Source organism: Oncorhynchus nerka, linkage group LG9b, assembly GCF_034236695.1.
Source record: "Oncorhynchus nerka isolate Pitt River linkage group LG9b, Oner_Uvic_2.0, whole genome shotgun sequence".
In the NCBI taxonomy this organism is placed as follows: Eukaryota; Metazoa; Chordata; class Actinopteri; order Salmoniformes; family Salmonidae; genus Oncorhynchus; species Oncorhynchus nerka.
The window spans coordinates 42977274-42991423 of NC_088424.1; the positions used below are offsets into that span (position 1 = coordinate 42977274).

Sequence of the window (14150 nt, forward strand, 5' to 3'; positions counted from 1 at the left end):
GTGAAATCCATAGATTAGGGACACATTTATTCATTTAATTTGACTGATTTCCTTATATGAACTGTAACTGAGTAAAATCTTTGAAATTGTTACATGTTGCATTTATATTTTTGTTCAGGATAGTTTGAGCATACAACATAGCTCAGTATTTGCATAATTTATTTTATACAGTCTTTTTTGCTAATCTTTATCAAGGGTGCCAATAATTCCTGACCCCACTGTATATTCCGTAGCTAAACAAAGTAGATTTTAGTTTTGTTGTTCCCGTTCATTTCATCACAGCCACGAGTCCATAAACACAGGAAGGACCTGGTCAGTACTGGAAATATAGGTGGTGTTCCCCTGCATCAACCAATGGTTGCGTGCCACGTCATTGTTTTGTTTTGTAGCCAAAACCAAATTCGCACTCTTTCTATTTCATTAATGATTTGTAAGTTCATTAATTATGCATGAAGTAGATCGAGACCAGTCTTAAAAGCCAGGTAACAGTGTTTAATTCAAGAGAGTACTAACTAAAAATACAACGAACCTTACATTTAAAGAGAGGACATGAAATGACATCATCAGTTTCTCACTCTCTCCGATCCACACAATAGCACAGTGTTTTCAGGTCTGGAGATGTCTTCTACTCCCCTCATAAACCAGACATTCCAATCTGTCTAAAATATATCTTCTCCTCCACTAATGGAATATCAAGGACCATTCTTATCTGTCAGAAAAGATATATCATCCCTCTCCCTTAAACCTCCCGCAAGGTACAGACAATTAATTTGTTTTCCTTACATTTTCAGTAACAGCTTAACCAAGAACCCATACATTTCATACCATAACATAATAGTATTAGAATAAATGGTTCTAATTGAAATGCATACATTATTAATCATTTCAACTATAATTTCCTCCAACAGTCATCGACTGTGCCGTCGGGCACCAGATTGCTATAACATGCGGTTAGCTGATGCATAAAATACCTATACCTAAGATCTGGCATGTGTCACCAACATATTAGCAGAGGAACACCACTATTTTAACAGTCTGCTAGAGGTCAAAGGATAGGGGTTAGAGATAAGTCGTCAAGAGTCTTGACGGAAGAAGCTGGTTGGTCAGGGAGAGTGCCTTGTCAGATTCATCTGCACACTATTTTGCAGCCAATGAGATGAGATATTCACCAGGGTTATTTGATGACGTCACCAGGTGGTTTTTAAACATCTGAGGAGGAATACGCCAAAATAAATAAACAATTCATTTCATCCTCAACATGGCTTCATCATTGCCAACCTCAGAAATATAGTCACCATTCTTCTTCTGTTGCTAATATAAAACATTCAGTTGGTGGTATATGACCTGGCAGTAGCAAGAGTTGTACTGCAACTGAATATGAATGACCCTTTTCATTCTGGCCCCGTCTCAAATTACACTCTCACAGCAGTCAGACTCTCTAGCCTTCTCTCCACAATGTGTGCCTGCCTTGCTGATGAGATGAGAGCCAAGGTGCTGTGTGAATCATCAGTTCTGAATGGAGAGTCTGTCTGACTGGGAGAGTCACTCTGGGAGCCAGAGGAGACTTTATCAGCGCTAACGGGCAGGACCAGGCAACCAGGACCAGGCAACCAGGACCAGGCAACCAGGACCTGGCAACCAGGACCTGGCAACCAGGACCTGGCAACCAGGACCTGGCAACCAGGACCAGGCAACCAGGAAGTGACAGGGCATCAAGTCTCCACCGGCTCCTGGAGTGACTCTCCCAGTCAGACAGACTCTCCATTCAGAACTCAAGCTACTGCCAGGTCATATACCACCAACTGAATGTTTTATATTAGCAACAGAAGAATGGTGACTATAATTCTGAGGTTGCTGGTCAGAGGGGTTTTGACCTCTGACCTCATCCAAGTGTTTTGAAGCGAGAGGATGAAAGGAATCAAGGAAATACAATTGGGATTCATCCATTGAGGGGCTGAACTGGAGGCAAAACATACACGACTAACTATTACAGGTCACTGTTCTATTCTGGTGGGGGACGACAGAACTGCTTTGTCCTTGCTCTGGTTCACTGCTATTTCAGACTGGACATGGGATGGGAGGAAGTGAGTCATGCGGAGGTGACATTGAGGCCGGGGATTCAATCCGATTACGCCAATGCAGATTTTAAAGGAAACTATTGGATAGAATCCCGGCCTGACTTGACTGAGCCCTTCTAGAAACAAACAGGCGAGGCTGATTACAGGCATCAGAATGATGTTTTATTCCTCCCATCGGCTGTGGATGGGAACCGCAATAGTTCACCAGGACATCAACATCACAGCAGAATGTCCAGACCATATATATATATATATATATATATATATATATATATATATATATAAATATATATATTTAAGCAATAAGGCCAGAGGAGGTGTGGTATATGGCCAATATACCACGGCTAAGGGCTGTTCTTACGAACGACGCAACGCGGAGTACCTGGACACAGCCCTTAGCCGTGGTATATTGGCAATATACCACAAACCCCAGAGGTGCCTTATTGCTATTATAAACTGGTTACCGACGTAATTAGAGCAGTAAAAACAAATGTTTCGTCATACCCGTGGCACACAGTGTGATATACCACGGCTATATCAGCCAATCAGCATTCAGGGCTGGAATCACCCAGGTTATAAGTAACAACAGCATAGTAGAAACAATAGAACATGTGTTATAGGGAGATTCCATTTTGAAGATAATACCGACGTAATTAGAAGCAGTAAAAACAATTGTTTTGTCATACGTGTTCTAATTCTATTCCCAGACTGTGTTCACTGGAAACTGTGTAACCATGAACAGAACAGAACATCTTCCCGATAGAACATTGTTCAAAAAGTTCCTTGGTTCCCAGAACATAACCTTTTGACAGTTACACAATGAAGAAAACCATCTGGCAAAACGCTTTGCCTCTTGTTCAAAGTACACACATACGATAGTTCTAACATTTCACTCTCACACACAAACTTTCCTGTCGTAAAACTAATCTAAAACTTGACTGACAACAATCCATGTTGATATGGGTGTGGAGAAGCTGTCTGACGAAATGCTGACAAAATGTCATGAAACCCTCTCCTGTAAACTTCATAACAAAAATCACAAAATGGCATAAACCACAGTAGAATTGGCATAATTTAGTACAGTAGTCATTATTATTCACAGTGTTAAAATACACCATAATTCCCATACCATAAGGGCCCATTTCCCAGACACAGATTAAGCCTAGTCTTGGACAAAAAAAAAAAAAAAAAATTAAACTGGGAGAATCTCAATTGAGAATCTTTTTTTAGTCCTGGACTAAACTTAATCTGCGTCTGGTAAACTGGTCAGTTTTACACCTCACAGCTAAATGAACATTTACTTCCATACATTCTATGACATGAAGAAATACAAAACGAGGAACAGGTCAAATCAGATTTAAAAGAGTTTCTAATGCGCTCTGAAGTAACGTGCTTGGCACCTCAGACCTGTAAACAATTCAAAGTAATAACCAGCTTCCTAACATGAATTTAAATCATCTTTAAAAGGCTTAAAAACATAAAGACTTGAGTGCAGAGAGAGTTTAGAGACAAGCACTCATCCAAACAATAGAAATTAATTTTGGAAATTTGGAAATTCAACAGGAACAGTACCAGCAATTAGAAAGCCCAATCAGTAAAAAAAAAAAATCTATAATCTTTACTGTGGACAGAGCTTTGGCGGGCCACATATAAATCACTCGTGGGCCGGTTTTAGTACATGGGCCGCCAGTTTCAGAGCCCTGGCTTATAGGGTTTTGGTGTCGCCCTGTGTCCTTACAGGTAGATAACGTGTTCCTTGGTTGGTTTGCTTGCTATGTCTTTGGGGAAGGGTGGAGGGGGAGGTGGAGGTTTGGGTGGAGGGACGTGGCTCTGGTTATTGGTCCTCATGCTGCTGCTGGACGACAGGGTCTGGGAGGGCTTAGCGCTGGACAGGGGCTCTGGAGGACTGAAGAAATCATCTGAAGAGGCATAACAGAGTACGGTTAACTTAATTATTGTGTGTGTTAATTTAGTTCCTGAGATGTTAAAACAGTAAAAATCGACAATATGTATCTGGAACTCCCAAGGTTCTCGTCTTAGATGATTGGTAGGTCCAGTGAGGGCTCTTACCTGATTGGTAGCATCAGTGAGGGGTTTTACCTGATTGGTAGCATCAGTGAGGGCTCTTACCTGATTGGTAGCATCAGTGAGGGCTCTTACCTGATTGGTAGCATCAGTGAGGGCTCTTACCTGATTGGTAGCATCAGTGAGGGCTCTTACCTGATTGGTAGCATCAGTGAGGGTTTTTACCTGATTGGTAGTATAAGTGAGGGCTCTTACCTGATTGGTAGAATCAGTAACGGGTTTTACCTGATTGGTAGTATCAGTGAGGGCTCTTACCTGATTGGTAGAATCAGTAACAGGTTTTACCTGATGTAGTTTCTGTGAGGGCTCTTACCTAATTGGTAGCATCAGTGAGGGGTTTTACCTGATTGGTAGTATCAGTGAGGGCTCTTACCTGATTGGTAGTTTCTCTGTGGGCTCACAGTCTTCTTCCCTCTCAGACTCTGATTTCCTGTCACTCTGATCGGCACCACCTGAGACATTTCTATGGACGCTGCAGGAGGAAAGACAACACTGCATCAGAACTATGGAGATCAGTGGAGGATGCTGAGGGGAGGACAGCTCATAATAATGTCTGGAACAGAGCAAATGGAATGGCATCAAATGCATAGAAACCATGTGTTTGATACCATTCCAGTGATTCCACTCCAGCCATTACCACAAGCCTCCTGTGGTGGAGATATACGCCCACTGCTTTAACAGATCATAGAAAATATCAATATGGGGTAAATGTTATGATTTCCCCTAGCACAGCTGAGGTCAAGAGGAAAGAGTAGGACTTCAAAACAAGTGAATCAGTACATGACTAATAAACGGAACGTTTGAGATTATAGGAGTGCCGTGTACAGTTCTGACCTGCGCCGTGTTCTACTGAGCCATGTTCTGTTCTGACCTGCGCCGTGTTCTGTTCTGTTCTGACCTGCGCCGTGTTCTGTTCTGACCTGCGCCGTGTTCTGTTCTGTTCTCACCTGCGCCGTGTTCTGTTCTGTTCTCACCTGCGCCGTGTTCTGTTCTGTTCTCACCTGCGCCGTGTTCTGTTCTGTTCTGACCTGCGCCGTGTTCTGTTCTGTTCTGACCTGCGCCGTGTTCTGTTCTGTTCTGACCTGCGCCGTGCACTGACCTGCGCCGTGCTCGGACCTGTGCCATGTTCTGACTTGAGCCGTGTTCTGACCTGAGCCGTGTTCTACTGAGCCGTGTTCTACTGAGCCGAGTTCTTACCTGCGCTGTGATTGCGCTTGTGGTGGGACCTCTTCTTACTGCTCTTCTCCTTGCCCTTGTTACCAAGGACAGCCAGCTTGGTGGGTATCTGCTGTTGCACGGCCCCTGGTTTGTGAACCACCTGGTTGGTTGTGCTGATCAGGTGGATGGGGAACTCCGGTTTAGGGGGCCCGGGGCTGATGCTCTCCCTGCGAGGGGGCACCTAAGATACGATAATGTAAAGTTATGAATATAACTGTGAATGAACTACTGGAAAATGAGTTACAACACACAGCTATGGAGATCTAACTGGCAAGAGTGTTGTACCAAGTGCACCGAATGGGAACATTACTGTCCATTTCCATGGAAATTCAGCATGCAAAATATACAATATCAATACACTATTGAACAACACGTTACAATAGAAAAACACTGGGAAGTGAGCACACATTCACGTAGTTGGTTAGGGTTGAAAAATACTGGTAACTTGACAAAGTACTATTTCCTGATTCCAGGAATCCTCTAACTGGGATTTCTAGAAAACCATGGTCGGTACAGTGCATTTGGAAAGTATTCAGACCCCTCAACCTTTTCCACGTTTTGTTACGTTACAGCCTTATTCTAAAATGGATTCAATCATTTTTTTCCCCTCGTCAATCTACACACAATAACCCATAATGACAAAGCAAAAACAGGTTTTTAGAAATTTGTGCAAATGTATAACAAATAAAAAACTGAAATACCTTATTTACATAAGTACCTTTGCTACCTTTACTATGATACTCAAAAATTGAGCTCAGATGCATCCTGTTCCATTGATCATCCTTGAGATGATTCTACAACTTGATTGGATCCATATGTGGTAAATTCAATTGATTGGACATGATTTAGAAAGGCACACACCTATCTATATAAGGTCCCACAGTTGACGGTGCATGTCAGAGTAAAAACAAAGCCATGAGGTCGAAGGAATTGTTGAAGGTCCCCAAGAACACAGTGGCTTCCATCGTTAATTGGAAGAAGTTTGGAACCGCCAAGACTCTTCCTAGAGCTGGCCGCTGGGCCAAACTAAGCAATCGGGGGAGAAAAGCCCTGGTCCCGATGGTCACTCTGACAGAGCTCCAGAATTCCTCTGCGGAGATGGGAGAACCTTCCAGAAGGAAAACCATATGTGCAGCACTCCACCAATTAGGCCTTTATGGTAGAGTGGCCAGACGGAAGCTACTCCTGAGTAAAAGGCACATGACAGCCCACAGCCCACCTAAAGGATTCTCATACAATGGGAAACAAGATTCTCTGGTCTGATGAAACCAAGCTTAAACTTTAGGAGGAAACCTGGCACCAACCCTACGGTGAAGCATGGTGGTGGCAGCATCATGCTGTGGGGATGTTTTTCAGCAGCAGGTACTGGGAGACTAGTCAGGATCAAGGGAAAGCTGAACAGAGATCCTTGATGAAAACCTGCTCCAGAGCTCTCAGGACCTCAGACTGGGCAAAGGTTCACATTTTAACTTTTTATGGCTACAGGGGCAGTATTGAGTAGCTTGGATGAAAAGGTGCCCATTGTAAACGGCCAGCTCCTCAGTCTCAGTTGCTAACATATGCATATTATTATTAGTATTGGATAGAAAACACTCTGACGTTTCTAAAACTGTTTGAATTATGTCTGAGTATAACAGAACTCATATTGCAGGCAAAAACCTGAGAAATTCCACTTCCTGTTTGTATTTTTTCTGGGGGTGGCAGATTTTCAACCAAGCTCTCATTGAAATTACAGCGAGATATGGATGAGTTTTCACTTCCTACGCCTTCCACTAGATGTCAACAGTCAATAGAACTTTGTCTGGTGGAACAAACTCCCTCACGACGCCAGGACAGCGGAGTCAATCACCACCTTCCGGAGACACCTGAAACCCCACCTCTTTCAGGAATACCTAGGATAGGATAAAGTAATCCTTCTCACCCCCCCCCTTAAAAGATTTAGATGCACTATTGTAAAGTGGCTGTTCCACTGGATGTCTTAAGGTGAACGCACCAATTTGTAAGTCGCTCTGGATAAGAGCGTCTGCTAAATGACTTAAATGTAAATGTATGTCTGATGACTCTAATGTGAAGGGGGGTTGAATGGGACAGGAAATAGTCACCACTGCCACGAGTTGACCATGCTTTCACCATGCGCGTTCACAGGGGAAGGACCTGCGTTCCACCGGTCATCTGAAGTCATTCGAATTCTCCGGTTGGAATGTTATTCAAGATCTATGTAAACAACATTCTAAAGATTGATTCAGTACATCGGTTGACATGTTTCTACTGACTGTTACGGAACTTTTGGACATTTCATCACGTTATAGTGGACGCGCTTTGTGACTTTGGATATGTTTACCAAACGCGCTAACCAAAGTAGCTAATTGGACATAAATAACGGACAAATCTTCGAACAAATCAAGCATTTATTGTGGACCTGAGATTCCTAGGACTGTATTCTGATGAAGTTCATCAAAGGTAAGGAAACATTTATCATGTATTTTCTGATTTCTGTTGACTCCAACATCGCTGCTAATTTGGCTACTGTTCTGAGCTCCGTCTCAGATTATTGCATGGTGTGCTTTTTCCGTAAACTTTTTTTGAAATCTGACACAGCGGTTGCATTAAGGAGAGGTATATCTATAATTCCATGTGTATAACTTGTATTATCATCTACATTTATGATGAGTATTTCTGTTGAAACGATGTGGCTATGCAAAATCACTTGATATTTTTGTAACTAGTGAACCTAATACGCCAATGTAAACTCCAATTTTTTTTATACAAATATGAACTTTATCAAACAAAACATGCATGTATTGTGTAACATGAAGTCCTATGAGTGTCATCTGATGCAGATAATTCAAGGTTAGTGATTAATTTTATCTCTATTTCTGCTTTTTGTGAATGCTATATTTCGCTGGAAAATGGCTGTGCTTATTGTGGTTTGGTGGAGAGCTGACATAATCGTTTGTAGTGCTTTCGCTGAAAAGCCTATTTGAAATCGGACACTTTGGTGGGATTAATAACAAGATTAACTTTAAAATGATATAAGACACGTGTAATAATAATTGTAATTATGAGATTTCTGTGGTTTGAATTTGGCTCCCTCTATTTTCACTGGTAGTTGTCACATCGATCCCGTTAGCGGGATTGCAGCCATAACAAGTTAACAGGACAACGACCCTAAGTACACAGCCAAAACAATGCAAGAGTGGGTTCGGGCAAGTCTCTGAACCCTAAGTACACAGCCAAAACAATGCAAGAGTGGGTTCGGGCAAGTCTCTGAACCCTAAGTACACAGCCAAAACAATGCAAGAGTGGGTTCGGGCAAGTCTCTGAACCCTAAGTACACAGCCAAAACAATGCAAGAGTGGGTTCGGGCAAGTCTCTGAATGTCCTTGAGTGGCCCAGACAGAGCCCAGACTTGAACCCGATTAAACATCTCTGGAGAGACCTGAAACTAGCTGTGTAGCGACACTCCCCATCCAACCTGACAGAGCTTGAGAGGATCTGCAGAGAAGAATGGGAGAAACTCCACAAATACAGGTGTACCAATAAAGTACTGGGTCTCAACACCCTGTACTCAGGGAAATGTGTATTTAAATGTGATAATTCAGTTGAATTTTTTATAAAATTAGCTAAAAACCTATTTTTGCATTGTCATTATGGGGTAATGTGTGTAGATTGATGAGGGAAAAACGATGTATTCCATTTTAGAAAAAGGCTGTAACGTAAAAAAATGTGGAAGAAGTCAGGGGGTCTGAATACTTTCTGAATGCACTGTCCTATTACGTCCTATGTGGCTCACCTCCGGGGGCTGCTCCAGGAAAATGTTGGTGGCTACAGAGAGGCTGGGGGGGACAAGGACCTTGGGGATCTGGATCACCTCTCTTCCCTTCATCCAATCAGCTGTCAGGTCCCCTCGGAAGGACTGGGAGAGGAGGGGAGGATCCCCTCGGAAGGACTGGGAGAGGGGAAGATCCCCTCGGAAAGACTGGGAGAGGGAAGGATCCCCTCGGAAAGACTGGGAGAGGAGGGGAGGATCCCCTCGGAAGGACTGGGAGAGGAGGGGAGGATCCCCTCGGAAGGACTGGGAGAGGAGGGGAGGATCCCCTCGGAAGGACTGGGAGAGGAGGGGAGGATCCCCTCGGAAGGACTGGGAGAGGAGGGGAGGATCCCCTCGGAAGGACTGGGAGAGGAGGGGAGGATCCCCTCGGAAGGACTGGGAGAGGAGGGGAGGATCCACTCGGAAGGACTGGGAGAGGGGAGCCTGAGGAGAAGAATAGAATGTCCGGATTATGTAAACATCTACAAATACATCAACAACAGCTCCTCACACTATTGGTCCTCAGTTCTTAACGACCACACCACATCCCCACCTGCTGAGCTTTGAAGTTAAAACTCCCAGGGTTGGTGACGGTCTTGTTCTGCTTCAACTTCATCTGTGTATTGAGGTGCTCCTTCTGTTTTTCCACCGTCCTCATTGACTCCCTCAGCCTCTCCAGATCCTGTTGGTACGTTACATGACAAAGGGAAATTACTTTAAATGAACACATTTGGTCACATACACCAGATAGGTGCAGTGAAATGTGTTGTTTTACAGGGTCAGACATAGTAGCACGGTGACCCTGAAGCAAATTAGGGATAAGTGCCTTGCTCAAGGGCACTGGCAGATTTTTCACCATGTCGACTCGAGTATTCGAACCAGCAACCTTTCGGTTACTGGTCCACTGCTCTGACTGCTAGGCTACCTTCCACTGTCAACAACATACCACACTACATCTGACTACTGGCTTGCCTCTGAAGCTATGCAGGGTTGGTCCTGGTCGGTCCCTGGATGGGAGATCAGATGCTGCTGGAAGTGGGGTTGGAGGGCAGATAGGGGTCACTCTTCCCTCTGGTCTTCTAGGCTACTATCCATACATGTTGTCAGTCACCGTGCACTCCGTATAAATACCTCAGACTTAAATGAAGAGCTTGGTGTGTTCGAACCAGATCTGGTATTGAGGGGTTATGTGAGGGTACAGTATGTGAGGGTATTGTGGCTGTTGTTAAAGGAAATGGCTTAAAGCATAGACCTACCCCTTTGTTAGCCTAAGAGGTATTTTTTAGAGACCTGATTATAGAACAACGCTTTAGTCCACAATTTTCCAGAGCGGCGCAGTCTAACACCCTGGTTCCATCCAGGCTGTATCACAGTGGTCTAACACCCTGGTTCCATTCAGGCTGTATCACAGTGGTCTAACACCCTGGTTCCATCCAGGCTGTATCACAGTGGTCTAACACCCTGGTTCCATCCAGGCTGTATCACAGTGGTCTAACACCCTGGTTCCATTCAGGCTGTATCACAGTGGTCTAACACCCTGGTTCCATCCAGGCTGTATCACAGTGGTCTAACACCCTGGTTCCATCCAGGCTGTATCACAGTGGTCTAACACCCTGGTTCCATTCAGGCTGTATCACAGTGGTCTAACACCCTGGTTCCATCCAGGCTGTATCACAGTGGTCTAACACCCTGGTTCCATCCAGGCTGTATCACAGTGGTCTAACACCCTGGTTCCATCCAGGCTGTATCACAGTGGTCTAACACCCTGGTTCCATCCAGGCTGTATCACAGTGGTCTAACACCCTGGTTCCATTCAGGCTGTATCACAGCGGTCTAACACCCTGGTTCCATCCAGGCTGTATCACAGTGGTCTAACACCCTGGTTCCATCCAGGCTGTAACACAGCGGTCTAACACCCTGGTTCCATCCAGGCTGTATCGCAGCGGTCTAACACCCTGGTTCCATTCAGGCTGCATCGCAGTGGTCTAACACCCTGGTTCCATCCAGGCTGTATCACAGTGGTCTAACACCCTGGTTCCATTCAGGCTGTATCACAGTGGTCTAACACCCTGGTTCCATTCAGGCTGTATCACAGCGGTCTAACACCCTGGTTCCATCCAGGCTGTATCACAGTGGTCTAACACCCTGCATCACAGTGGTCTAACACCCTGGTTCCATTCAGGCTGTATCACAGCGGTCTAACACCCTGGTTCCATTCAGGCTGTATCACAGCGGTCTAACACCCTGGTTCCATTCAGGCTGTATCACAGCGGTCTAACACCCTGGTTCCATTCAGGCTGTATCACAGTGGTCCAACACCCTGGTTCCATTCAGGCTGTATCACAGTGGTCCAACACCCTGGTTCCATTCAGGCTGTATCACAGCGGTCTAACACCCTGGTTCCATTCAGGCTGTATCACAGCGGTCTAACACCCTGGTTCCATTCAGGCTGTATCACAGCGGTCTAACACCCTGGTTCCATTCAGGCTGTATCACAGTGGTCCAACACCCTGGTTCCATTCAGGCTGTATCACAGCGGTCTAACACCCTGGTTCCATTCAGGCTGTATCACAGTGGTCTAACACCCTGGTTCCATTCAGGCTGTATCACAGCGGTCTAACACCCTGGTTCCATTCAGGCTGTATCACAGCGGTCTAACACCCTGGTTCCATTCAGGCTGTATCACAGTGGTCTAAGACACTACAGATACCCTGGTTTGAATCTAGCCTGTATCACAACCTGCCGTGACTGGGAGTCCCATAGGGTGGCGCACAATTGGCCCAGCATCCGGGTTTGGCCGGTGTAAGCTGTCATTGTAAATAAGAATTTGTTCTTATCTGACTTGCCTAGTTAAATAAAGGTTCAATCTAAAAAAAAAATCAAATGCTTCATGCTAGAAACAAGCTGAACAATGCTGGGAAAGACGTGACTCCGATGCATATGGTTTGTCTCTATCACATTCAGAGTCTTCGCTACAACCTTCTGTTGCCGAGGAGACTAAACATGTACTTGGCTTGGGAAGTAATGTGTGATTCTGTCACTTTCAATTGACATTCAAATATTTCAACACGCTATTAAACAACATATTAACTCTAAATCAGCCAGGTAGCCTAAGAAGGAACAAACATATTAACTCTAAATCAGCCAGGTAGCCTAAGAAGGAACAAACATATTAACTCTAAATCAGCCAGGTAGCCTAAGAAGGAACAAACATATTAACTCTAAATCAGCCAGGTAGCCTAAGAAGGAACAAACATATTAAAATCAGCCAGGTAGCCTAAGAAGGAACAAACATATTAACTCTAAATCAGCCAGGTAGCCTAAGAAGGAACAAACATATTAACTCTAAATCAGCCAGGTAGCCTAAGAAGGAACAAACATATTAACTCTAAATCAGCCAGGTAGCCTAAGAAGGAACAAACATATTAACTCTAAATCAGCCAGGTAGCCTAAGAAGGAACAAACATATTAACTCTAAATCAGCCAGGTAGCCTAAGAAGGAACAAACATATTAACTCTAAATCAGCCAGGTAGCCTAAGAAGGAACAAACATATTAACTCTAAATCAGCCAGGTAGCCTAAGAAGGAACAAACATATTAACTCTAAATCAGCCAGGTAGCCTAAGAAGGAACAAACATATTAACTCTAAATCAGCCAGGTAGCCTAAGAAGGAACAAACATATTAACTCTAAATCAGCCAGGTAGCCTAAGAAGGAACAAACATATTAACTCTAAATCAGCCAGGTAGCCTAAGAAGGAACAAACATATTAACTCTAAATCAGCCAGGTAGCCTAAGAAGGAACAAACAAATGTATTATTTAGGCTATATTATTATTATTATTTCAAGGCCATTTAAGAAATCCATTGTGAAGCATTTGAGACATGCAAGAAGCTAGCAGGAGCGCTCAGCATTTCAACAACATGCCTATACATGTATTTATTATGATGAAATACTACATTTTAAAAAATACTTTGAATTAAATAATAATTTAATGAAAAATGTCTTACTAGGCTATACAGTCAGTGATTCTACAGTGCCTTTGGCCAGTCTCTGGTTTGAGGATCATGTGGTGAGCTATGCATGCCTAGTTTGTTCAATTTAGTCTAGCAGAGGCTCTTATATTTCCGTGTCCTAATCACAGCCAACACAAATCTATTTTGTAACAACAGTATCGTGGAATGAATTAGAAAATGCTAGTTTTGCATATGAAAAAAAGTTACAAGTGTATATTGGCCTACCTGATGATATGCGGCTGCTGTGTTAAACAATTAATGTATTTTTCTGAAATTCATTGATGATCAGATACTTCAGTCGTAACTTGTTCTGTTCTGATATATTTTTACACTTGATAGACAACTTTATCACTGTTAGACTGTCCACTTTTTTTTAACACTAGCCTGTATAGAGATCAAAATGTATCTGCCACTGCAGTATGTGCACATTCGTTGTCATGCTCTGTTGTGGTATTAAAATAGATTCTGCTCGTCTACAGTCACGTAGAAATGACATAGAATTGCATGAAATGCGTTCATAAAAAGGCTCATTTTTCTTAGACTGCAAAAATATGATCTGGGGCGGCAGGGTAGCCTAGTGGTTAGAGTGTAGAGGTGGCAGGGTAGCCTAGTGGTTAGAGTGTAGAGGTGGCAGGGTAGCCTAGTGGTTAGAGTGTAGAGGCGGCAGGGTAGCCTAGTGGTTAGAGTGTAGAGGTGGCAGGGTAGCCTAGTGGTTAGAGTGTAGAGGAGGCAGGGTAGCCTAGTGGTTAGAGTGTAGAGGCGGCAGGGTAGCCTAGTGGTTAGAGTGTAGAGGTGGCAGGGTAGCCTAGTGGTTAGAGTGTAGAGGAGGCAGGGTAGCCTAGTGGTTAGAGTGTAGAGGTGGCAGGGTAGCCTAGTGGTTAGAGCGTAGAGGGGTAGCAGGGTAGCCTAGTGGTTAGAGCGTAGCGGCAGGGTGCCTAGAGG

General features: G+C 43.9%; 1 protein-coding gene across 4 annotated transcripts in view; it reads right to left on the minus strand.

The window, feature by feature from the left end:
- Positions 1-471: 471 nt before the first annotated feature.
- LOC115119366 (rho guanine nucleotide exchange factor 18-like) overlaps positions 472-14150 on the minus strand; it is a 76934-nt gene continuing 63255 nt past the window's right edge. For all 4 annotated transcript variants that reach the window (XM_065013751.1, XM_065013748.1, XM_065013749.1 and 1 more), the window contains 5 exons: positions 9746-9874; positions 9175-9636; positions 5361-5562; positions 4537-4635; positions 472-3997 (listed from right to left, as the gene is read on the minus strand). In XM_065013751.1, the coding sequence (XP_064869823.1) occupies positions 3813-3997; positions 4537-4635; positions 5361-5562; positions 9175-9636; positions 9746-9874 (1077 nt within the window). In that variant the 3' untranslated portion in view covers positions 472-3812. The remainder of the gene's footprint in view (positions 3998-4536; positions 4636-5360; positions 5563-9174; positions 9637-9745; positions 9875-14150) is intronic.